This window comes from Schistocerca nitens, chromosome 1, assembly GCF_023898315.1.
Source record: "Schistocerca nitens isolate TAMUIC-IGC-003100 chromosome 1, iqSchNite1.1, whole genome shotgun sequence".
NCBI classification, from domain to species: Eukaryota; Metazoa; Arthropoda; class Insecta; order Orthoptera; family Acrididae; genus Schistocerca; species Schistocerca nitens.
In genome coordinates this window covers 1,194,101,849-1,194,127,971 of record NC_064614.1, presented here as the reverse complement: position 1 = coordinate 1,194,127,971, position 26,123 = coordinate 1,194,101,849, and the positions used below count along the sequence as shown (strand labels likewise).

Sequence of the window (26,123 nt, the reverse complement as noted above, 5' to 3'; positions counted from 1 at the left end):
TAAGGTTAGGTTTACAGAAGACCAATACCTTCTGAACCAGAAATGTGAGCGGATAAGGAGTTACTTTTTTTCCAGGATAGGCACAGGTATCAGCTGACCATTTGCTCCTCCTACACAGATTGTTAAGGAAATACTTCTGTAACTACTTGCACACACTTAATTCTTTCCTAGATCACAAAGGGGGTCAAAATTATCTCTCTAAGTTGGAAAGTTCTCCTAACTGAAACATTTTATCAAAAACTGTTTCATTTGTAAGCTGCCGCAACATACTGCACTGATATGTTCACGGCCGAGTGCAGCACCTCATGCCTCAAACAATGTTGGCCCTGAAATTTGAAAGGTAGGAGACGAAGTACTGGCAGAAGTAAAGCTGTGAGGACGGGGCATGAGACATGGTTGGGTAGCTCAGTTGGTAGAGCACTTGCCCGCAAAAGGCAAAGGTCCCGAGTTCGAGTCTCGGTCCGGCACACAGTTTTAATCTGCCAGGAAGTTTCAATGTTGGCCCTATCCCCCACCTGTAAGTGAGGCAATTTTAGTGCTAATTGTTTGTTGAACTGAAATTCAACCCTACCTTGTCCATGGTCACACAGTAGTGTTTGGAAAATGTTCTAAATTGTCTAGATGGTGTCTCCAGCTGTTATTAATACACGCCCCTAATGTAGAACAGCTGTTACTGGAGGCCTACTATATTTGCTAGAAATCCACAGACCAAAACACAGGTAGGTTTTCTTTGGTTGAAGTTTAAAATGTCACAGGTGCATGAGTCAGACCTGGATTGCAAGAGCAGTACTCACCACTCCAAGAACAGAGTTAACCTCTTAATAGGGTAGCACTCTTCGAATACATGAAAAATAGGTGATTTTCAGGATTTTTTTCCAAGTAAAATAAAAATTAATGCTACATATGATGACACAGTTTTATTCCTTATATTTTTGTATTTAAGAAATCAGTTTTGGGTCTACATCAGATGCTCCTTGTAATTGCTGCACCAGGTGGAAGGACCCCTTGCACTCAGAACACTGGCCGTTGTGGGAGTTTCTGAAGCCTCATATCGGACCTATAAAAAATTATTTTGCATAATTCATTTTCAATATATTTCCCATCACCAGACAGAGGATAACCGAGAACGATTAAGTTATAAGAAAATGATGATGTTTTGGAATGAATGTCAGTCTCTTCGCCCACAAAATCGAGACAAACGGTGCACTGAAAATAGACTTTTGAATATATCACAAGATGGCTAGGTATGCTGCACAAAATTCAGTGCAGAATCAAATTCCAATCAAAATCATATGTACCATTTTCTAGTTAGGTTCCCTGTCAATTTGAAAAATGCGTTTATAGCTTTGGATCAAATTTTATTTGCAGTTTATAGTCAGCAAGTGCTGGACCATGCAGCAATCCTTCCAGATCCAAAAGGAATTTCTCCTCTGACTTCTTTGTGACCGTGGCATTCCTGCTGCCCTCTATGGTAGCTTCTGTGATCTGCTGCTCTGCTCACTGAATAGGCTTTTCGTCTGCTTTCATGTGGAAGTTTAATAGAGGCAGAAGTTTAATAGAGACAGACTGTTTTGATCTCAAGTTCAAACACTTTCATACTTTCCGTAATGTCTGTTAGGCTGTCACTGAAATTGTATGTCAACTATTCCCCCCCCCCCCCCCCCCCCCCACTCCCGTGAATGTTTCAGCAACACTTTTCCACAAATCACTTTGTAACTCGAGAACAGTTTCCGGCAAACATAGGATGAACAATGCAGTAAGGTGGGTATCGTGGAAAACATTGAAATTGATGTTTTGAAATTTTCAGAGTACTACCCCCTTAAGATGGGCTAATCACTTTGAGATGGAGTAATCAGCTGCATAATACATCATGCTTGAAATGTCATTCCCTTAATCTTGCAGTCTGTCTTACTGGTGAAATAAAACTAACTGGCTGTACAGCTTCCAATCTGTTGTTCTTAGTTTGTTCCATCCGAGCAACTTCCTTTTGAGGACTATGCTGTTTGGTATATAGAGCCGATCTGCGAAGTGGTTACTGGAATAAAGATCACAGGTAACTTCCAAGCAGAATCTTTAAAGACTGCCGAGCAGAATGGGATGTATGTGACTAATGATCACTAAGTAGTAATGAAGTGGATGTTGTTACCAGTGTTAAGGATTCATAGATACTGAGAGAACTTCAAGTTCTCGTCAGCTCAATCTCCCGGGAAAGTATATTTTGAGCCTCTTAGCATTTGGTGTGTATGTTAAAAAGCCTCCCAGTTGGTTGGGTGAGTAGCACTATGAAATCTGTTAGAATATTTTAGTCCAGTGCTCCCTTGTGGTGTCCGATATAGGGGGCATACTGCTGCCTTACATTACATAAGGTGGAACTCATGTGGCACATAAAATTTCAACAGCAGATGTTCGAAGACATGCAACCAAGGGGCAGCAGTGAAATTAACTTTTCTCACATCCCTTCTGAGGTTGTCCTTGCCATGGAAGGCATTAACTCTGTGCCACAGAGGGCTTAGCAAGTTCAAAATGAGTTTCCTTAAACAGATGCACAGTTATCTTACCTGTGCCATGGGTTTCAGTTCCTCTAGGAGTACCACACTCAGTTAGGTTCCATTTTATCAGTCATATTTTGTTCCATCTTTTGCCCTTTCTCTTTACTAAGAAGGAAAGTTACCGATAGTTACTGGAGGGCAGGGAGACTTTTTGGATATCTTCAACAGATTTTGCTCTTCAAATTTTCCAACAATATGGCTAGTTGACTGTTTGGATTAAAAAATGAGTTTAATTAGTGCCATTAAAAAATTATCGGTCAACAAATGAGTCTCGAATTAATTAAATGTTTCGCTTGCAATATGTTGAAATGACAGTAGCAATCACGAGATAAAATACATCATCCTGTCATAAAAGAAAACTATTTCTCAGACATATGTTAATGATACAGGAAACAGCCAGCCAAAATTACACTCAGAGAAACTTTCATACGAATTTGTCTGCTTGTTGTAAATAGTCAAGTAGGCAGAGGTCACATTACAAATGCAGATTTATGTAGCCAAGTAGCAGATTCTGGAATTTTGAAGGGTCTATATTGGAAAACTGTATATATACTTACATGACACGAAGACAAGAGGAGCTGAGTAATTTGTGTTTTGACGATGGACTAATTGGAACTGCAGCTCCGTTCGTACAGTCGAGTAACTTTTGTTAGAATACAAAACTTTGTCCTGAACACCAACACTGTGTGAGAAAGCAAACTAACTTTGATCTGTTTACTTTCACAATTGAAGATGAATTCTTTATAAGTACCGTGAGCAACATTGTGTGGTACAATAAAATAACAAGGCTGTGGCTTTGTCCTCCACCAGAGATGTTACAAGGCATTTTCAAAAATTAAGTATATTGTTATGGCAGGCCAAGTACATTACTGAATGCTGCACTACACTTCAAAGTGACACACATGCATGACACTATTTTTCAACATATCCATCAAGTCTCTGTAAACAACTGTCAAAACCTTCTACCAATTACTCGGCTCCTTGATGATAGAAATAGGCTCCTTGAGCACAGTGCCCTTCCAGAAACATTCTGAAGGAAGGAAGGAAGGAAGGAAGGAAGGAAGGATGGATGACACTGAGGTCATTAGAGACAGAACAAAAGTTCAGAATGATTCAAGAATGGGGAATGAAATCGGCTGTGCCATTTCAAAGGAACCATTATGGCATTTGCCCAGAGTGATTTAGGAAGGTCACAGAAAACCTAAATCTAGATGGTAGGACACATATTTGAACCATCATTCTTCTGAATGTGAGTCCAGAACTGCTGTGAGAACATACGAATTCTTGGAAAAAATCTGCTTTTGCATAAAATCAGTTCCTCAACTGACTAGCGACTATCGTCTGTGGTCGATGTTGATGGTCTTCCTTTCCGATCAGCATCACCCATGTCTGTATGGCTTTGGTCAAATTACTAGCACCATTTCAGTGTAGCTGGACAGGACATCGCATTCGGTTGATATACTGCCACAACTTTGCACTGAATCTGTGCACAATTTAGCTGTTTTGCCCACACGAACCATACTGAGCCACATACTTCGACAACGGAGTATGTTTCCAATTGTTGCACAGTTTCACTTACGCACCATAATGCAGGCATTATCCATACCGCAACATGACTCTGTCTGCAGGAAACCCACAACATTCTGGCACAGCATCGCTTGTTGCGGAATGGTCTTAGTATGGGACTACACTACTAAGTTACTTTTTGAAGCCCCTTCATACGTTTTGAATGGCACACAATACCTATCGGAATGTACTGTACCTCCATCAAATACAAATACAATATGTAACACTGTTTATGAAATCGAATAAAGATAAGCCACTGTGAGACAAAGACTCAATATTGTGCAACCAACGATTATGTTAATAACATTAATCCATTTGTCTTCTAAATGCCCATTCCCTTTTTTTCTTCCAGTAACTGTTCTGCACTTTCTCCAACCTGAATGTTCAGATCATTGTAAAAACTTTTTCTGAATAATAATTAGCATTCTTGCTAAACTATGTTTCATGAAGCTTATTTATAAAAATGTCTGTTGTTCCCATAAAATATCAATTCAATATACTTGCAATTAACCATCAAATAGAAAGTTAGAACTGCATCATTTTGTGCTCCAGTTGTGCACTATTGGAAACATCCCCCAGCCTGTGGCTAAGCCATGTCTCCGCAATATCCTTTCTTCCAGGAGTGCTGTTCTGCAAGGCTCGCAGAAAAGCTTCTGTGAAGTTTGGAAGGTAGGAGATGAGGTACTGGCAGAACTGAAGCTGTGAGGACAGGTCGTGAGTCGTGCTTGGGTAGCTCAGTTGGTAGAGCACTTGCCCACAACAGGCAAAGGTCCCGAGTTCGAGTCTCGGTCCGACACACAGTTTTAATCTGACAGGAAGTTTCATTTTCTGTTATTTTACAAGGAACCTTCCTTCATTCATAATAAATCAAATTATAATTCAGTTGATATCACATTATTTGATAATCCTAATAATTTATGCATTCAAATGCCACAAAGCAATAACAGGAGCCAACATTGCATATTGGCCTGATTAAAATCCATAAATGCAATGACAAAATGTTTCTAAAAGTCAGCTTAATGTAATGAACTCAGTTTGACACTTGTTTTCTGCTCCATTGCCTCTTTATGTACCTACTTGATGTGACAATTTCTATGGATGATAGCTTTATGTAAATATTCATTCTTTTCAGTTGCAAACTTTATATTTGTACAGGTTTCTGATGGAGGTTTCCTTGAAACAGATCTATCAGGGAGTGTTCTATATACTCTCTTGGCTAAGGTGAATATGCAGAGGTGTACACTTTAAAACAAGATTATAAATTTCAAAACTAATCACACTGAAAGATTAGAGTGAATAAAGTACCTGTTGTATAGATATAAATGTCTTAAATGTTATACCACATTTTTCAGCTAAAGCTACATCTACATTAACATAGAGAAAACCAAGCTTTATTAGATGGTTGCTTACTGAATTCTATGAAATTTCTGCGAAAAGCTAGAGATGTACAAGTAGACTCGGGCAGAACCTCCATGTAACTGAGCATGCTTGATACAACTTGCTTAATCAATACTATTTTATAACAAATTGTATCTGTATACATTGCCTTGAAAAAAAGAAAGCACCTGGGAGGCGAGCAGGGAATTAAATGAAACTTCTCACGCAGAGGGTGTTGTTATTTCAGTGATTACAATATCACGTAAGTTTATGAACTTGGCATATTAGCCCACTTACCAGTATGACATTGTGCCCTTTCTGACCTGGCTGCACACACTGTTGAGTTGAGAAGTTGTCAAAGTTGCAGTATTCTGGGCAGCATCAATTTCGGCCACAACTGCCAATATCCTGGATACAGGCTGTGGGACGGAGCTGACATCCAAGCTGGCCCTACAAGTTGTATCAGGGACAGATCTGGTTATCTTGCTGGCTGAGCGAGTACCTCAGCATCACACAGACAGATCATAGATGCATGTGCCATGTGCTGATGAGCACTGCCTTTTGAAAAATGGCACCAAGATTGACACTTGAGAAGTAACACACAACAAAAGAAGCCCCTAACATATAGTTGTGCTGTCACAGAGTTCCATCACTAGTGCCAGCTGTGATCAGAAATCATATCTGATGGCTCTCCACACCATGATGCCATATGTAATACTGCTATGCCTCTGCACAATTTTGGAAGAATGTGACCTCTCCACAGCTTGCTGGCACTCTCACTAATGGTGGTCATCCATGGAACTGCAGAACCACAATTCATCGCTGAACACAATGTGACGGCATTCATCAGCTGTCCACACTTCCTGTCCATGACACCAATCCAAATGCAGCTATTTGTGTTGCAAAAATAAGAAGCACCCTACATATGGAATGGGTAAGTCTCTGGTTTGGCTGCTGCTAGTCTCTGACCAACGGTGCAGGATGATATAGAATGTTGCAGGATGTCCATTACTTCTTCCCAGATGGCAGTCACAGATGTGAAGGGTTTATGGAAGTGTTGGTACACAATACAGCAATTCTCCGTTGCAGTGGTCAGGCGTAGTCGACTGAAGCCTTGGTAAGAATGCCTGCCCTTAGTGTTAAACAGTGGGCCACTGTTCCATCCCAGTTCACCACAAATATGGATATGGTACAATTCAACCAGCCAGACAAATAAAACCTTTTTCAAACTGTCTGGTGTTGATAACAGTGTCTCACACAAGCATACAATTTTCATTCAACATCTGATTCTGTTCATACCCCTTACATACTAAATATGAACAAGACAGCTGCACCTGATAGCCGTTCTGTTTGTCAGTGAGAATTGCTACTCAATAATTTACAAACTCTCCAATGGTGTGTATGTGTAATTATGTCATCGGACTATGTCTTCTGAGTGCGTAATTTTTTTTTTAAATCGTGCAGTGTATTTTAGCCACGATAATTTCAAATAGTTTTATTTTCTGTAAATATTGACAAAAGAACCAATCATCAGTGCCACATTCGTAAAATAAATAACATGCAAGTGTGTGAACCAGAGATGAATGACACGAATGCAATGCTCTACCAGTAGGCTCAAAGTTATACTTTGGTGTCATTTGATGGGTGGGTGTTAAGTCTCTACAAGACATATGCAAGGTACGACTTGGTGGTGGTACCTAGCAATGTAGAACAAACAAAAGTGCACAATTCAGTTTGTATCTTATCTAGGGTGCCGATACTAATAGTATGAGATGCATGGCTATGAATGTTCAGTAAAGGGCTTAACAATGTTAGTTGAGATTTATATGCTGCTGTTTCAAAAAACCAGTTCTGTAGATTTTCTACCAGTTGAAATTGGTGGGAAAAGAAATATGTTAAGAAACTTTTGAAGTGAAGACTCACTATGCTTACTGGAGAGAAAATGCTACTACTTCTTGAAAGAAGCAATTATGACTCCAAAAGCTTAAATGGTGCAAAAAGAAGAAAACAATATAAAACTTATTTCAGAGAAAGAAGAGCTGAAATTTCTGTAAAAGCAAATCTCATACTCTAAGAGCTGGGAAATCTCATTAGGGATATAGGCTCTTCAATTCCTGAATGATGATCTACCTTGTGCAAGAAAGGTGCTTCTTGTACACAACAGATACCACACAATATTTGCAGCTCATAAGTAGAAAACTGAATGGCAGACTTTTCTTTTACCTGCTGTAAAGTAATTAAGTCTTGAATCTTGAAAGAGGAATTATCTAAATGACTGACATACATGGAAAATACGAATTTTTTGCACACACTACCCTACTTTTCAGACATGTACTATATAACAGTAATTGTCTTATATTGTCCCAGTTTTTCTTTAAATCAGTTTCCATAAATACGAGAAAGTCAGTAAAGAGTTATTCTTTAGTCTGCATTTCCTACCAATATGTGGTTTTTCACGATCTGCACTGCAGATCACCATGTAAGATCTGTAGAGTAATATGTTCTTGAAGTTCACAAAAAACATGTATTCCAGGTGTACGATTACTAATTGGTGCTCCCAATGTGTAGTCTATAAAATAAGTGGTTCACATTTCTATGTGTAAAAACATTTGCTCCTGCCAATCACAGTTTTTATTTACATTATATACGATTTCGTGAAATAATTCTCACTGTTAAGTACGCTTTCTTTTCCCAGGTATGCTTGAAGCTACTGGGTTGTTGTGGTCACTTTCAAGTACTATAAACACACACAAATTTTTGTTGTTATTGTTTTATCTTGATCTAGAGACTCTCACAAATGTAACTGTGATTACACAAACAAGATTTTGAAAGGCTTCTTACACAGGAAGTCTCAAATGCTACTCGCTACTTACACAGTTTACTTCAAAATTCTCCAAGTACAGAACAATACTTTCTTTTATCAGCAACAATGCATATAGTCAAAAATTAGTTGTAAAACGATGATTTTATTTTGTTTCTAAGACAGAGTGATTAAACAGTAATAGTTAATGGAACAACTGACAACTACAGGCTTCATCAAAATTAATTTCATACACTAGTAACTGGGGGAAATCAGATTATTTTACATTATCTAACTGATTAAAAGAATCCTAATAAAATTTATGCCAGTTTGACCATAAAGAGATTAATCACTCCCAAAATAGGTGCCAAGCTTTTGAAAATTCATAGGATCCATTCTCATACTGAGTGATTACAAATTCATTGTTTTCTAAAGCTCATTTATTCTCTTAACTTTTTTGGTCAATGACATATTTATTCTCTCATTCCATCTTACGTTTGGATTTACCAATATGCATGACATCTTTGTGAGATATGATACAAAATTTGATGTAGTTAAAAATGTCTTACAACACAACTAGCATCAGCTGTTCTGCATGATGTTTATGGTTCTGCAACATAGCAGAACTGCGGTGGAGGTCTATTAAGGCTTTTCAGTAGTCCCTCCTATCTCTTTACAGTTGAAATCACTTACGAATGGATTGGATTCAGCTACTTAGTAACTGTTATAATTACTCATGTAGGTTACAGAAACATTAGTTGTGATTATTACAACAACCCACCTGAACCATATTGCTGGTGTGAGAATTAGTAAAATCTATAGATGTATTTTAACAGCTGTGGTGACATGCATAAGTATAATTGAACTGATGGCTAGAATGTGCCCTTTAGGTTCCTAATGACTGTTTTGTCTCAATTGTATTCTAACCCATTCACACATAGTATACCTTGCCAATGAACAGAAATTTGCCCCATCCATAGGATCAGGACAATATAGTGGCAATCCCACTAAAGTGACCCACATCATCACACTGTGGTCACTGAAGCTTGTCCACAGGTTACCGTTACAAAGCACTGGTGACATTTCCAGTCTCCACCTCTGAACCAGGGATTCATCAAAACCACGTGTACCCAATAATGAGACATTTGAGATGCTCACTATTTAGCTGAATCCAGGGGGCACACATCACTTACTGAACACCCCACAAGGAGTGATAAATGTCCTCTTTGACATTCCAACACTGTAGTTTCTTAGTAAGATTCACCATGCTGTTTCCCTGCTCCAGCAAACAAGATATAGTTCTGGCCAAGCCTCTTCCAAAACGTTTTGAGCGTCTACCATTATTGTTCACACATTTAACAACAGTTGCTTTCAGCTCTGACTTCCTTGATGATCACCTTGCCCCAGTGTTCAAATGGGATTTCTCTTGACCTCTTCTCTGGAACATTTTTACCAAAGCACTCTTGAGGTCCTGTGGGGAACCACTACCTTCTTATGGCCATATCACTGCAGTTGTTTTACTTACTGGAGCTAACAGCTTGGAAAGTGTGTGTACTGCAGACAACTTTAGACAACTTTTAGATCCTACTTCATTCTTACACACACACACACACACACACACACACACACACACACACACACACACAGTGGGAAGGGTGGAAATGGTACATGAAGTATTTTTGTCTACCTTCAACTTAACTGCATTTTCCAATAATTTGCAGAATGCACTGGTAATCAATACACTGGAAAGATTGTTTTTAAGTGATCCTATCAAGTAATTACAAAATTTCAATATTTTGCAATACCCTCTTTCATACCCAGTAATATAACAGGTTCTGTAATCTCTTTGCCCACTGACGCTAAAAGAAAAGGTAGAGTACTACAGTCTAACATTTTATCAACGGCAAGGTCATTACAAACAGAATCCCAACTAACACTGGACAAATACATGACACAAAATCAGTCACTGGTTTTCCAAAGGAACATAATAGAATTTACATTGAGATTTGCAGACATAATGGAAAGCAGACAAATTTCCACATGTGCATTATAAAACTACTACAACTGAACTGGAGTTCATTGTGTCACTGAAGATTATGTCCCTCACTAACATCCTAATACAACCAGTGCATCTTTATTTGTTCTAGTTAACACATTTTCTTGAAGTAATGGTATGTTCCCAGCAAAACAATTCTTAACACATAATGCTGTTATGAAGCGAAAGGCAGTAATATAAACTAACTAGAGGGTCTGTTCTGAAAGGCTTACTAATTCCTGAAAATTATTATTTTTAATATATAATTTGTATTTATAAATACTTACCATAAACACACTTTGCATTCATATCACATTGTAATAGTTGCACATACTACAAACAACAAGGAGTTCATATCCAAAGACTACAAAATCACTTGTATAAAAGTGTTTTATTATGACAACAGGGCACATCCCACCGTAACATTTTCACACAACACATTCAACAACTTATTGTTCCATAAAATTATGGGATATTTGCAAGATAATCCTTAATAGTTGATGGATCAAGCCGCCTAAATCCCTCAGCGTCACAAATTCCAACTTCAATGTTATCAGCTGTCATCTGTCCTTCAAATCCTTCCTTCAGTGTTAATATAGCGGTGTGGACTGCATCATCAAGTTCGAGGTCTTCACTGTATCTAAAATACAAAATATGTTTTCACGTTTACTTCTTTCTAGAAAATTTTAGTAGTAAATACTATTGTGGAAAACCAATTGAGCAAAAGATTATAGAACCTACAACATAAAACTAAATGAATAGAAAATAACGTGACAGAGGTGGTGACCTTAATCTTCCAAATAACTGCTCCAATGAGAAAATACTGCCGAATGAATGAATTGCTGAATACAATGTGTAGCCCAGCATAACTTTCATAACTGTACTGATAAAAGTAAAATAGGAACTATCTCTTAATACAGCGATAATGAAAATTACAGACTGTGAAATACATGTCTGTCATATGTGCTACAAAGAGTTGTGACTCACAGTGCAAAGTTCTAGCTTTTAAGAGCAAACTTGCCAAATTGTGTTCCCATTTAGATGATGGCAGTCATTATGAATTGCATTTCTTTGTTACATTAGTAAAAAGCTTACCTTTTTTCAAGGAATGTTTTCCCATTAATAAAATTCTTTCCCATTGCTGTTGCTTTCCAAGCAAAATATGCTCCTGAGGGGTCACACTGGAAGAGGTACGGACGGTTTTCATCCCAGCCACAAATCAGAAGTGACACACCAAAAGGACGAACACCACTGAAAAATATAAATAGAATGAAGAATACAAAATATAACAGACATCAAAGACAAGACGAGTGACCTGGAGATAAATAGCTCTAACATCCTCCCTGCAGACAAAGGCTCCATTACTGTGGTATATGCTTGTGAGAATTATGTGGCAGAAGGGCATCATCAGCTCTTTGGCATCTTGTCACACAGTACCATTCTTAATCGTTTCAGACTCATTGGCTGCAATTGTGTACATTAATTTTTACTGTGTCTCAGCTGCAACAGAAGTATTTTTCCTACACACACACACACACACACACACACTTGTGAATGTTCAATGTCTTCACACTGTTGAAGTGCTGCCTACTACCATGCATTTAAAAACAAACAAACACACACACACACACACACACACACACACACACACAACTGAATGTAGCACTGTGCAGAAGCTTGTGACCATCAGAATACAGAAATGGTTGGTAAGTTATATTCCTCTATATAGTTGAATTTTGTTACTGTTATTTTGTTGGGACTTACTGACTTAAAAGTTTATTTACTGCAATAACAAACATTTCAAAATTAATTACTTAAGCACTTAAAAAGACATCACATTTTTCAGTGTTCACAATTGTAACCATGAGGTCTCACGCACAGTATATGATACGACCTAGAACTTTGTCCTTACTTTACTTGAAGTACCTTTTTTTTAACTTTCTTATCTAAACAATTTTTATGAGTTTTGATTGGGATTATTTCATAACAGACATGTCAGTTTTTATTACTAATCATTTTTATAATTAGTTGCAATTAGAAAAATTAGTATAGTATTCAAGATGCAGTTATCGACAATGTGGTTAAGCCTACTGTATAATATTATATACAGAAAAGTACTGCTACTAAGAAAATTATTTGTGACCTTTTGATTTTTAAGTTCTGTTCCTCAAGTCAAAGCAACAGTGTTTCAAATAAGCAAGATGCAGGCGCCATTTTAGACATGCTGATCAATGGGAAGATGTCAGATTCTGACTTATCGTAAGAGGGAGATTCAGTTTTGTATAGAATCCTCCTGTATTTTGAGAGAAAAAGTTGAGAGTGGGGGCTGATAAAGTAAACAGAGATGAAAGTTATGTGTGTAATGTCACTGGTGACAGCGCCAGCAATATTCAAGAAAGTAATATAGTTGTCAACAATGAAATTAATGATACAAAATACATTGTATTAGAAACAAAGGACATCAAGTGGCGCCATCGTCCAATATCTATAGTGGATTCATATTCTGAATGGAGTCAACATACTGAAGAGCAGGAGTTACTTTCTCTTTCAGCTTATTGAAGTAAGTACACTCCCAATGACCTCTCCAGCACCACGGTTGATACGGCAAACAAAGTGGTAAGATTAGCAATTTCAATCAAATGGCACTAGCTGAGCACACAACACTGTTTCCGCTTCATATAATTATGACAACTCCAAAATTTCTCAGAGTTTAAATGTACGGGGACATGACAATGAAACTGGAATTATTCTTAGATAGCACGTCAAGAGGCAGATTATTCCAACTCAGACCAAATTTGAACATTGACAACAACTTGGCTATACCAGCTGACAATAAAGACATGTTACACAGAGTTCGGCCCTACTACTCTTCATAACAGATGTCTGCAGTTACTTGTGGAGAAAGAATTAGCAGTTGATGAGGCAATGATCCCCTTTACAAGGCATCTCTCTCTGTGAAATGGAGCAAGGGGCCGGGGCAAGCAACTCCACGATGTATCACATGTACATGTTACGTGGTAACAGTGGACAAGCTTATAATTTTGTTCTTTTTCAGGAAACAACTGAATTTCAGGAATCTTCGCTGAAGGCACTTGGACAAGGACCAACAGCAGCTTTTCAGTTGGCCCAGAGAGTAAAAAGAGAAATACAGAATTTTGATACTTTTTCTTCATACAAGCTTCTCCGAGCACTGAAACAAGAAAACATTTATGCTGCTGGAACTGTCAGGGACAACTGTTTTGCTAACCCTCCTCTAATGTCAGACGAGGCGGCACTGAAAAAGGGAAGAGGATTTTCAGAAGAAATTTGCAGCATGAATGACATAACACTGACAAGATAGATTGACTGACAGTTGTTCGTGGTTTAAATTTTATTAGCAAAGGAGAAACTGAGAAAGTAAATGCTGGGATGGGACAAGAAACAAAATAAATATATAACTACTGTTAACCAGATATTGTAGCACATTATGAATATAATTTGTGGAATCATTTTGTTATTTACTAAAAACAGATAATTTTACATCTATTGTGTGTGTAGGAGTTCACATCTAGCTGCACTATGTAACTAAGTCTTTTGGTCTGAAGTGATTTCTGTGTTCATTGAGATCCAGTGCATGTATCTGAGAACAAAGCAGCATATTTAGAAAACTGGTGCATATTCACTATGTGATCAAAGGTATCCCGACACCTGGCTTGGCTGAAAATGACTTGCATGTTTGTGGCACCCTCCATTGGTAATGCTGGAATTCAATATGGTGTTAGCCCATGCTTGGCCTTGATGACAGCTTCCGCTCTCACAGGCATACATTCAGTCAGGTGCTGGAAGATTTCTTGGGGAATGACGGTCCATTCTTCACGGAGTGCTGCACTGAGGAGATGTATCGATGTCAGTCGGTGAGGCCTGGCACAAAGTCAGCATTCCAAAACATTCCAAAGGTGTTCTGTAGGATTCAGGTCAGGACTCTGTGCAGGTCAGTCCATTACAGGGATGTTACTGTCATGTAACCACTCCGCCACAGGCCGTGCATTATGAACACATGCTCTTTCATGTTGAAAGATGCAATCACCATCCCCGAGTTGCTCTTCAACAGTGGGAAGCAAGAAGGTGCTTAAAACATCACTGTAGGCATGTGGTGTGATAGTGCCACGCAAAACAACAAGGGGTGCAAGCCCCCTCCATGAAAAGGACGAGCACACCAAAACAACACCTCCTCCGAATTTTAGTGTTGGCACTACACACGCTGACAGATGACGTTTACTGGGCATTTGCCATACCCACACCCTACCATCGGATCGCCACATTATGTACCTTGATTCATTACTCCACGCAACATTTTTCCACTGTTCAATCGTCCAATGTTTACGCTCCTTACACCAAGCATGGTATCATTTGGCATTTACTGGCGTAATGTGTGGTTTATGAGCAGCCGCTCGACCATGAAATCTCAGTTTTATCACCTCCCGCCTAACTGTCATAGTATGTGTAGTGGATCTTGATGCAGTTTGGAATTCCTGTGTGATGGCCTGGGTAGATGTCTGCCTGTTACACATTACGATCCTCTTCAACTGTCGGCAGTCTTTGTCAATCAACAGATGAGGTCGGCCTGTACGTTTTTGTGCTGTATGTGTCCCTTTTCGTTTCCACTTCACTATCACATCGCAAACAGTGGACCTATGAATGTTCAGGAGTGTGAGTTCCGCGGAGTGCCCTATTCTGCTCTCTCACGATGTCAAATGATTACTGAGGTCGCTGATATGGAGTACCTGGCAAAAAAAGTTTCCCTACTACGGAAACAAAGCCTGAAAGAATTAATGACCACATTCCTTCCATCCAAAGTGATATGCATAAAATATTTAAAACCTTAAGGCCACACATAATACTCCCATAAAGCTCCTTACCCATTCTGATCCACAGACACTTACCTTATACCTCATTCCCCTAATACCTAAAAACAATGAAAGTCATTCGTTCACCCAAAATCTTATTGAATGCTGTCTCTGGAAATTATTTTGAACAATTAGCTCAGGGACCAACAAATTTGACCACAAGGTCATTGTAGCAAGACTGAATACCGTAACATTCAAACCCAGCAAAATTAAATGCAAAATATAGCTGTTTAAAAAAGCAGATAAAAATTCACTTTACCTCTTCCTGAGAGACAGTCTCCACCCTTTTCAATCTGGCTATGTAAGCGTAGACCGTATATGGCTTTAATTCAAAGAAACAATATTGACAGCCATTGAGAGACACATACCAAATTTATTAATAAGAGATGGCACTGATTGCCAATGGCACATAAAACAGGTCAGAACACTGTCGCAGAAACTACGACAAAAAAATGCTAAATTTAAAGGAACGCAAAATCCCCAAGTTTGGCAAAGTTTTACAGGAGCTCTAAATTCAGTGCAAACTTCCACACGACATGCTCTTAACAGTTTCCACAATGAAACTTTGTCTCAAAATATTGCAGAATATCCAAAGACAATCTGTAATATACACCAGTGGAAGGATACTCAATACCTTCACTGCACATTAGCAATAGTGATGGTACTGATGATAGTGCCGCTAAAGTAGGATTACTAAACAGTTTTCTGGAATTCCTCCACCAATGAACACAAAGTAAATATCACAGAATTCAGATCAAGAACAATTGCAAACTCATGAAACTTAGATGTAGATATACTTGGTGTAGTAAAGCACCTTAAATCACTTAATAAAGGCAAGGACTGACCCACACTGTACACCAGTTAGGTTCCTTTCAGAGTATGCTGATACAATAGCTCCATAGTTTGTCATCTTATACAACCACTCACTCATCAAAATATCCATATCTAAAGACTGGAAAGCCCCACAGGTCACACCAATACTCAAGGAAGAAAGCAGGATTAATCCAGATAATTACAGACCCATAACACTAATATTAATTTGCGGTAAGATTTTGGAAATAATACTGTGGTCTAACATTGTGAATTACCTTGGAGAAAATTATTTATTGACTAATAGTCGATAAGGGTTCAGAAAATATTGTTCTGTAAAATAGCTATTTACTTTCAAAAAGTAATGAGTGCTATCGGCAGGAGATGTCAAATCCATACTTATCATATTTTAGATTTCCACTTTTGACATTTCCTCACAATCATTTTCTAATCAAACTGCACGCCTACCAAGCATCATCTTAGTTGCGCATCTGGATTCATAATTTCCTGACAGAAAGATCACAGTTCATAATAATTGATTTAATATCATTGAGTAAAACAGAAGTGATATCTGGCATTCCCCAAGGAAGTGTTATAGGCCCTCTGTTTTTCCTCATATACATAAATGATTTATGAGCCAATCTGAGCAACCTCTTTGATTGTTTGGAGATGATGCTGTCATTTGCTGTGTAGTCAACAGATGATCAAAACAAATTATTGCCAAATGATTCACTCAAGGTATCTGTACGACACGAAAAGTGGCAATTGACTCTAAATAATGAAAGGTGTGAAGTCGTCCACGTGAGTATTAAAAAGAATCCGTTAAATTTCAGTAAGACGATAAATGACATCAATCTAAAGGCTCAGAATTCAGCTAATACTGAGGGATTATGATTATGACTAACTTAACTTGGAATGATAATATAGATAATGTTATGGAGAAAGCCAGAAGACTTTGAAATATGGAAATTGGGGTGGCAGTCATTACGACAAAGGCATTTTTCATTGCAACAGGACCTTCTCATGAAATTCCCACCACCAGCTTTCTCACCCAAACGTGAAAATATTTTTTTGGCACCACCTACATAGGGAGAGTTGATCATCATAGGAAAGTAAGAGAAATCAGAGTTTGGACAGAAAGACTGAAATGTTCATTCTTCCCACATGCTGATCCAGAGTGGTACAGTAGAGAAATAACTTGAAGGTGGTTCAATGAACCCTATGCCACGCACTTAACTGTGAACTGCAGAGTAATCATGTAGATATAAATTCCTGTAACCACCAGCTGCTGTATAAACTCTACTGAATGGTGCTTCTGGTTTTTGTCTATACTGACTACCTCCTGGCACTGGTCAAAAATTCATTATAGAACCTTGCTTTCTGATGTAGTACACATAGTTGCCTTACTGGCCTGATTAGGCAAACATCACTATTTATATTACATGTCACAAGGACAACCATCCCAGCAACCTCCACCAATGAATACAGCCACTGTTAATCAGTATTCATTCCATCCACAGGAAACAACAGATACTAAAAAATGGCTCTGAGCACTATGGGACTCAACTGCTGTGGTCATCAGTCCTCTAGAACTTAGAACTACTTAAACCTAACTAACCTAAGGACATCACACACACCCATGCCCGAGGCAGGATTCGAACCTGCGACCGTAGCAGCAGCGCGGCTCCGGACTGGAGCGCCTAGAACCGCACGGCCACCGCGGCCGGCAACAGATACTACTTCCCTGTATATCTCATTATCAATTCCAACCATCACATTTACATTTGCCTCTCACACTAGAATGCTACCTCTTCCAAAAGCCACCTGAAGGCCTTCCTTTAACTTAATTTACTGTCACTCTAGCCCATTTCAAACCGAACTATAACTAACCCCTTCACCTCTGAATGCAAAATGTGAATCAAGGAGACTACTACATGAACCAGAATGGCTTCATTATACATCAACCTTTTCAAGGGCTGAATGGAAGAGGCACTCCTGGAGACCCAGAAGTGTGGCAACTTGGCTTGGTACAGATTTATTGTAAACATGTTTGAGGTCAGGACTCATGGCGAAGAAGACCCGCTCTATACTTTCTGCAACTTCTTAATAACTTTTAGCAATGCAAAGTCACCTCATGCTTTCAAAATGCAAAGCTATCTTCCCTATTGTTGACCTCCACCTTACTAAAACCAACATCCAAGTCTCTACCCATACAAAACGAACCAAAAGGCAACAGTAACTATCGTTGAAGGACAATTAATTTTCCAGCTTGGCTGTTATGCAATCACTGTCACTTTCATCATGATCATTTGATTTCATCTGTTACCCATTTTCAAGTGAATACTCCTATATTCTTAAAAACCATGGGCAAGAAAAATGTTCTATATTTGTCAACATTTTTATAATAACTACTGACACAGAGGCAGCATACAAAATAAATAAATACATAAATTTCCACCACACCCCTCACACATACCATCCTTCCAGATTTAATTTGGCACTTGAAACATCTTCCTTGTCAACCACACTTTACATGCCTCAAAAACTACACAGCCAAGGCTATGATTTCCTCATATCAAACCCCAGCAAAGGGCCTATAACATTATCTTGGGGAATGCCAGAAATCACTTCTGTTTTACTCAATGACTTTCCGCCAATTACCACGACTGTGACCTCTCTGACAGGAAATCACAAATACAGTCACATAACTGAGACGATATTCCACAAGCACGCAATTTTACTACTAGCCGCTTGAGTGGTACAATGTCAAAAGCCTTCCGGAAATCCAGAAGTACGGATTCGATCTGAAATCCCTTGTCAATAGCACTCAGCACTTCATGCGAGTAGTTGTGTTTCACAAGAGCAGTGTTTTCTAAATGAATGTGTGTCAATAGACTGTTTTCTTCAAGGTAATTCATGTTTGTACACAATATATGTTCCAAAATCCTGCAGCATATCGACGTTAACGATATGGGACTGTAATTTGATGGATTACTCCGATTACCTTTCTTGAATATTGATGTGACCTGTGTAACTTTCCAGTCTTTGGGTAAGGATCTTTTGTTGAGTGAATGGCTGTATATGGTTGTTAAGTATGAAGCTATTGCATCAGCATGCTCTGAAAGGAAGATAATTAGTGTACAGTCTGGACCAGAAGACTTGCTTTTATTAAGTGATTTAAGTTACTTCACTTCTCAGAGGATATTTACTTCTATGTCACTCATATCGGCAGCTGTTCTTGACTCAAATTCTGTAATATTTACTTTGTCTTCTTTAGTGAAGGAATTTCAGAAAGTTGTGTTTAGTAACTCTACTTTGGCAGCACTGTCTTTGATAGTATCTCCATTGCTATTGCACAAAGAAGGCATTGGCTGTATCTTGCCGCTAGCATACTTCACATATGACCAGATCTCTTTCAATTTTCTGCCATGTTTCAAGACAAAGTTTCATTGTGGAAACTATTATAAGCATCTCACATTGAAGTACGCTAAATTTTGAGCTTCTGTTAAAGTTTGCCAATCTTAGGGATTTTGTGTCTGTTTAGATTTGGCATGTTTGTTTTGTTGTTTCTGCAACAATGTTCTGACACGTTTTGTGTACCAAGGAGGGTCAGCTCCGTCATTTGTTAATTTATTTGGTATAGATCTCTCAATTGCTGCCAATACTATTTCTTTGAATTCAAGTCACATCTGGTCTACACATACATTGTTAATTTGGAAGGAGTGGAGATTGTCTCTCAGGAAGATGTCAAATGTATTTTTATCTGCTTTTTTGCATATGAATATTTTTCGTTTATTTTGGAGGATTTGGGGTTAAAATATTCAATCTCACTACGAAAACTCTGTGTTCACTAATCCCTGTACCCATTTTGATACTCATTATTAACTCAGGATTCAGGCTGGCTATCACACTGACCATCATCATTAATCCGCTCGGCAGATTTGATCCGGGACCAGCGCACCTCCCCGAACAATATGCACAACTATCTGGGTGGATAACTGTCCTTTGGCATTGTATATTTTTTAATTGTGTAATTTTATATTTCTTACAATATCTTTTTTTTTTTTTTTTTTTTTCAAAGCCAATTTCATCTCTCCTCCCCCACTCCAAGCTAGTCTTTCACCCTAACCTACCCCTCGCACCATTCATATCATTTCTCGTACTCTTAGTTTGTTTTTACTTTTCACTGTCATCATCTCAGGACTGAATCTGACACAGTAGTTGCTGACCTCCTATCATCTCTCACCTTCCTCTTGATCTTTGTTTCCTCTCATCCTCACAACAAGTGGGCCCCTCTGATCCTGGTGTTTGCGTGGCCTGCATTTCTTTTTTAACTTTCCCCAAATAGTCCCCCTTTCTGCCATGAAGAAAGGATGAGTAGTTGCGGAAGCTAAGATAGTTTCTTGTACTTTTATCCCTATCATCGGAACTGTAAATTTTGCTCGTGAAGGGAGTACTGGCCAGCAATGAAGTTTCCTTCTGAAGCAAAGATGCAGGCTGTCCTCCTGATATCTCTCAATAATTCTAACTAATGTATATTATAAAGATGAACTAACATCCTACTGCCATTCTCAGCAGAGCACAAAAATTACATTAACTTTGTAAGCTTGCTGTCAGTTCAAGAATGTACTTTAGAAGTAATTGTCAGTATATCTTAATTTCATAAAGCAGGTGGAACAAAAACATTACTCAATATAACAGTAGAACAATTCTTTCTACAGATACTTTAAATTCCAATGTCTAAGGTTACAAATGACAACACACAAGGAATAAAGTGTTATTTACAAATGGTACAGAAAGCAAACTGCAGCAATAAGAATCAAAGGACACTACAGGGCGACAGTAACTGAGAGGAAAATGTGCGAGAGAGAGTAGTAGATTATCTTCCATGTTATTCTAACTGTCTGTTCCTGTTAACTACCTCTGAGGAATAAAATCTGGAAAGCTTAGCAATGATTTCAATTTTGTTTATGGAATGCCTCAGCTACTGTGCGTGTTATGACCTTCACTCCTTGCATTATTTGTTGTCCATCTAAAATTTCTAGAATTGAATTACTTTTTTGGCACAGATTACTTTGTATCACAGTTTATTATCTCTTAATGTTACATCTTTTTTTTGTTTCTGTATACATTTAACAGGTAGCAATACTTATTATTTTAGAACATGCTAAGATGTTTTACATGATTGAAAGAAAATTATGCAACTTACCCAGATTGTGTATACTCCTGCATGACCATAGCAACTCTCTGGACCAACTGTGCAGTTGGAATGGGTTCTTGATATATAAGCTGATACTGCTGAGCCATCTTTCTTGCACGTTTCACTAACAGTCGATAATCTGGACCCATACCTGACCAAGGGCATTCACAATTAAGAACAATCCATCAACAAAATATAGAAAGAAAAGGCAAACACTTCATAGTACTCAATATAATGTTATAGCTTCACACAATACAAAACCCTGCCATCTGCTTAGTGTAGTACATCACTTTTAGGAACATAAAATACGTGTGGCCATTCCAATATATTTCGAACAGAATAATTATATGACTAAATAATTTAATAGCATATTGTTCCAAGATTTCTACATCATTGCAAAACAAGGCCAATGCAAGTAACTGCAAGATTATCAAATTACAACCAATCGTAAGTTTCCAAGATAATAGCATCATATCTAATACAGCACTGGTGTGTGTAACAGGTTTCGGAATGTTGTCAACTTTATTTACTAACGTTCACAGAGTGAATAAGTGATGCTTATAAAGTAATCATCTTGACCACTCATTTAGCTGCTAGTACTACAAAAGCATGACCTGAATAGTGAAATGACTTTAGTCCAGCTGCTGATAACTGCTGGATATACACAGAACACTAAAATTTATTTTGATACTACAAATTCAAAGCTCCGTTATTCATTACCCATTTGGTTGTAGGAATCTTTCAGCTAATTGGCGATTCTTTCACCTCTTGCAATAACTTGCTAACAAGAAAAATGCCAAGTTATGCCAGGATTCAGAATCCACATTAAACTGTATTTCCCCCTACAACTGGTTGAATAATTCACCTTTACTGTTTTTATTTACAGTGACACTCATACTCAAACTACGGCTAGATTTTGCAGTCTGCTGCAATAGTTAGCCTTTCAGGAAATTCAAATAGAATGTTTTTAAATCATCAAAGCAAACAATGGTGACTTCACTACATCATGATCCTCTACATTTAATGAACAGTTTACTTAGTTTTCAGAAAACATTCAGTGGTCACAGGTTAGCTACATCTAATGTTACGTCACATCCTCATTTCTGTTGCTTATTAAGTGGCACAAATATATTTTTACTGTTACGGTGATTATTTTGTGAACTTTCAAACTGAGGTCAGGATTTGGTGCAATTATTTCAAGTTATTGCTATGGGCACATCTGCTCACTGCTCCCTTGTTGGCAAACTTATGACGAGCAGATGATGTGTCCTCCCCACTCCCCAAATCTTCATCACACCTCTGTACAACCTGAGCATACTAGTTTATTATCTGTGTATGATTACTGACCATGACACATATACGCTGCACTCTATCCGAATTTCCATCAACCTAAGACTTAACTACCCACCTCTGCAGCCGAGGTCACTAACGCAAGTCTGTGTGGTGGTACTCAACTTGGAGGTAAACCGGTTCGAATCTGGGTGATGGATGAAATTTTCACTGCCAGTATTTGGCCAGAAAGAGGAGGAGATGTGGTGGCATGATGTTTATTATCACTAGTTGTGTGCCAATGTCTTGGATTGAATAACAACCCTCTCTACAGTGTCTCATGAAGCAAGGACATTTGAAACTTGATGGTGATCCATCCGTCGGATGAAAATGTTAAGTTCAACGGCCCCCTTGGTGCCTTTTGTGAGGGGTAGGGCATCTGCAGGCACCATGTGTCACCCTCTCCCTTCCCTTCATCCATGACAACACAAACTCAACATTACTACACTGTAGATGCACTACTCATAGTCATCTGCAAGTCACAGATACCCACTGGATGATACACAGGATGCTTCATAATGGGTACATGAAGGCAACAGCAAACGACATCCTCTAGGATCTTTCCTTGGGTAGCAGTGCAAGATTCCTGCACCTGTTCCCCATCACTGATTCCCTGAGTATGGGCTATTTACTTAGTGCCTTATGTTGTTGACCACTTAACATCACAATTAAAAGTTTGGGTGTATGTGATTCATTATGTTCTTTCATGGTTAAATCTTGATACAGCTACTTCAAAGCCAATAAACTATCAGTGCTTCTAGGAAATAAAATACCTGATATGTAATGAAAAGACACTCTTTATTTTGCTATTACTATCTGGCAAAAAAATATCAAAAAATTATTATACACTGGCAAATACAACTATAAATATGTATCAATAGCCATTGTCATCTCCTTTAAATTATCTTTGACAATAACTTGGTAGCACCATATTTACACAATTAGGATGGAACAATTGCTCTGAGGTTTACAGGGAATTATGAGTCAGGACTGTGCTGTTAGTCACCCCAAACAGAGAACATACTTTGCTCAAGCTTCACACTTTGTGATATGGACTGTGATAAGCTCACACAACAGTGTTCATCTTCAGCAATAATAGCACAGAAAATGCCATAAATTCAGCTAAGTAGAAAATGCATGCATCTCCCATATTTATTTACTTGTGTAAGCTGACTTCCAAATTTTTCTTTGATACAATGAATGAACCAGATAGGTCCAAATCAAAATTCTAGATTCGAACAGTCTATTCTTCTTGTCAAGTTTGTATAATTTTTCAGAGAGAGTATCAAGCCTTGGATGTATTGTGATACATAAATTGTCAAATATGAGTGCTTCTGCTTTATACGTTCTTAACGGAACTATCCTCATTAACCCATAATTCAAGAAGTGTGGTCTCTCAGACTGCGCGAAAATTTTTGAACTCACTCTCCAAGACCAGTTGTGGTGGAATACTTCTAAACTCCCCCACCTACCTTAAATTGCCAACCCTACGATGTTTTGTTGTCAGTTACATTACTGCCTTCTGTGTTTATTGTTGACATCTACTACTTATAGGTGTTGGAGTTCCTAGACCGCACCTTGCCAACTACATACCTGTTTTCTCCAGTACGGTACCATATAGCTTAAAAAATGTTGGCATGAATGTGTCATTTTTAACTTTCTTGAGTTTGATGAAATTGTTAGTAAGTCTACAGAGGAATGTTTCAGTGATCTAGATCAACAAATAAATGGAAAAGATGACGATCTTACATTAGCCAATGATCACAGTTCTGCTACCAAACACGAGTGTCATTCAGTGGAAAAACTTAGGAATGTTGTGATGGGGCTCCGTCTGTTTCTTCAGTGTGTCTGTTAAAATCGAATGTGTTCTGAGTAGTTCCCAGCAATGAACACGAATTTGACAGACACCCTGGAATTTAATTTATTTGGAAATTTATTTGCTGCAGAGATTGTATAATTTTTCAGAATGTAAAATTCAGTACTCTCAAAGTCTATTTGTGTGTACTATTTAAAAGAACCACACGAAATGTGCTTTTGTGTGATAAAGAGTAAAATGCTGCCAGCTTTGTTTAGTGCAATAAAATAAACTAGAAGCATTTAAACAACACTTAAATGATTGTAAAAACAAATGTTATATAGCATAAATTAAAAATTTCAAACGATTTTTGGCCTTAATCTCTGTTTAAACATAGAGGTCTCAGAGGCCCCACCTTGTGATGTACATTACAGAAAAGTCACCTCGTGAGTTCAGGGTTAATAAAGGTTGGGGAGGAGAGTGGGGGGGTGTGGGGGAGGAGAGCGGGGGGTGGGGGAGGAGAGGTGGGGGCTTGGGAGGAGAGGTGGGGGCGGGGGAGGAGAGGTGGGGGTGGGGGAGGAGAGTGGGGGCGGGGGAGGAGAGTGGGGGCGGGGGAGGAGAGTGGGGGCGGGGGAGGAGAGTGGGGGCGGGGGAGGAGAGTGGGGGCGGGGGAGGAGAGTGGGGGCGGGGGAGGAGAGTGGGGGCGGGGGAGGAGAGTGGGGGCGGGGGAGGAGAGTGGGGGCGGGGGAGGAGAGTGGGGGCGGGGGAGGAGAGTGGGGGCGGGGGAGGGAGCAATTCATTCCAAATTTCAGTGTGTTTCTATGTGAATGGAAGTATATTTTTGAGAATTTTCAGGAGTTTTGCATGGTGTACATAACACATTTTGCAGTAAACTGGTGTCTATGATCTACGGTTAATGCAGCATTTACTTCATCATATTGTGTTACATTTACTAATCTCTTCTAACAAGAGTGTATATTGTCAGTATCACAAATTAACTCCATTTTTGAATTTTTTCATGACTGCAACCCTAAAAATGTGTCGAGGAATTGGTAAACTTTATCCGAAGTTGTAATATACTGAGAAGAATAGGGAAGGTTAAAATAAAAAGACCTGCCTTGCTAACAGAGTTTCAACATATGAGGGTTGACTGAAAAGTAATGCCTCCACCTTCATAACTCTTCAACAGTTAGCAGCATTGGTATGTGGCAGGTACTGGCTTGTTCCGTAGCCTCTTCTCTACAGCTCCAGTTGGCAGGAAGCATTAACTCTGAACAGTTGTGCTGTTACAGTGTACAGTATGGAGCCCTGTGCAGTCAGTCAGTCAATGCGATTTAAGCAATGTGCAGTCATAGAAATCTTGACAGCATAAGGTGTCACCCCAAAGCAGATTCATCAGAGAATGAAAGCAGTTTATGGTTATTGTGTTGATGTGAGTACTGTGCGTCACTGGGCGAGTAAGTTTAAAGCTGTTGAAGTGGAAACATCTGACCTGCGTGACACAGAGTTGGGCATCCTGTGACGGCCACCACAGAGTTTCAAAATGTTGACAGATTGATTATGGACGATCGTTGTGTCACTCAGAGAGAAATTGCAAGCACAATCGGCATTTCACAAGAATGTGTGGGTCACACTATTGCTTTGCTTGGCTTCGGAAGATTTGTGCACGAAGGGTACCCCAGATGCTGATTCCTGAAATGAAAGTGCACAGACTTGAAATTTGTCAGGAACTCCTCTCATGTTACGAGAATGAAGATGATGCCTTTCTCCATTCAG

The 26,123-nt window shown here is 38.7% G+C and overlaps 1 protein-coding gene and 1 non-coding gene across 2 annotated transcripts in view; one reads left to right on the top strand and one right to left on the bottom strand.

Moving 5' to 3' along the window:
- Window positions 1-394: 394 nt before the first annotated feature.
- On the top strand, window positions 395-469 carry Trnal-caa (transfer RNA leucine (anticodon CAA)). Its single transcript has one exon. It is a non-coding gene; the product is annotated as a tRNA-Leu (tRNA).
- A 10,230-nt stretch (window positions 470-10,699) lies between these two features.
- LOC126200963 (proteasome subunit alpha type-2) overlaps window positions 10,700-26,123 on the bottom strand; it is a 38,879-nt gene continuing 23,455 nt past the window's right edge. The window contains exons 4-6 of the mRNA XM_049936749.1: window positions 21,233-21,374; window positions 11,423-11,578; window positions 10,700-10,967 (exon numbers count right to left, since the gene is read on the bottom strand). Of these exons, the coding sequence (XP_049792706.1) occupies window positions 10,793-10,967; window positions 11,423-11,578; window positions 21,233-21,374 (473 nt within the window). The 3' untranslated portion in view covers window positions 10,700-10,792. The remainder of the gene's footprint in view (window positions 10,968-11,422; window positions 11,579-21,232; window positions 21,375-26,123) is intronic.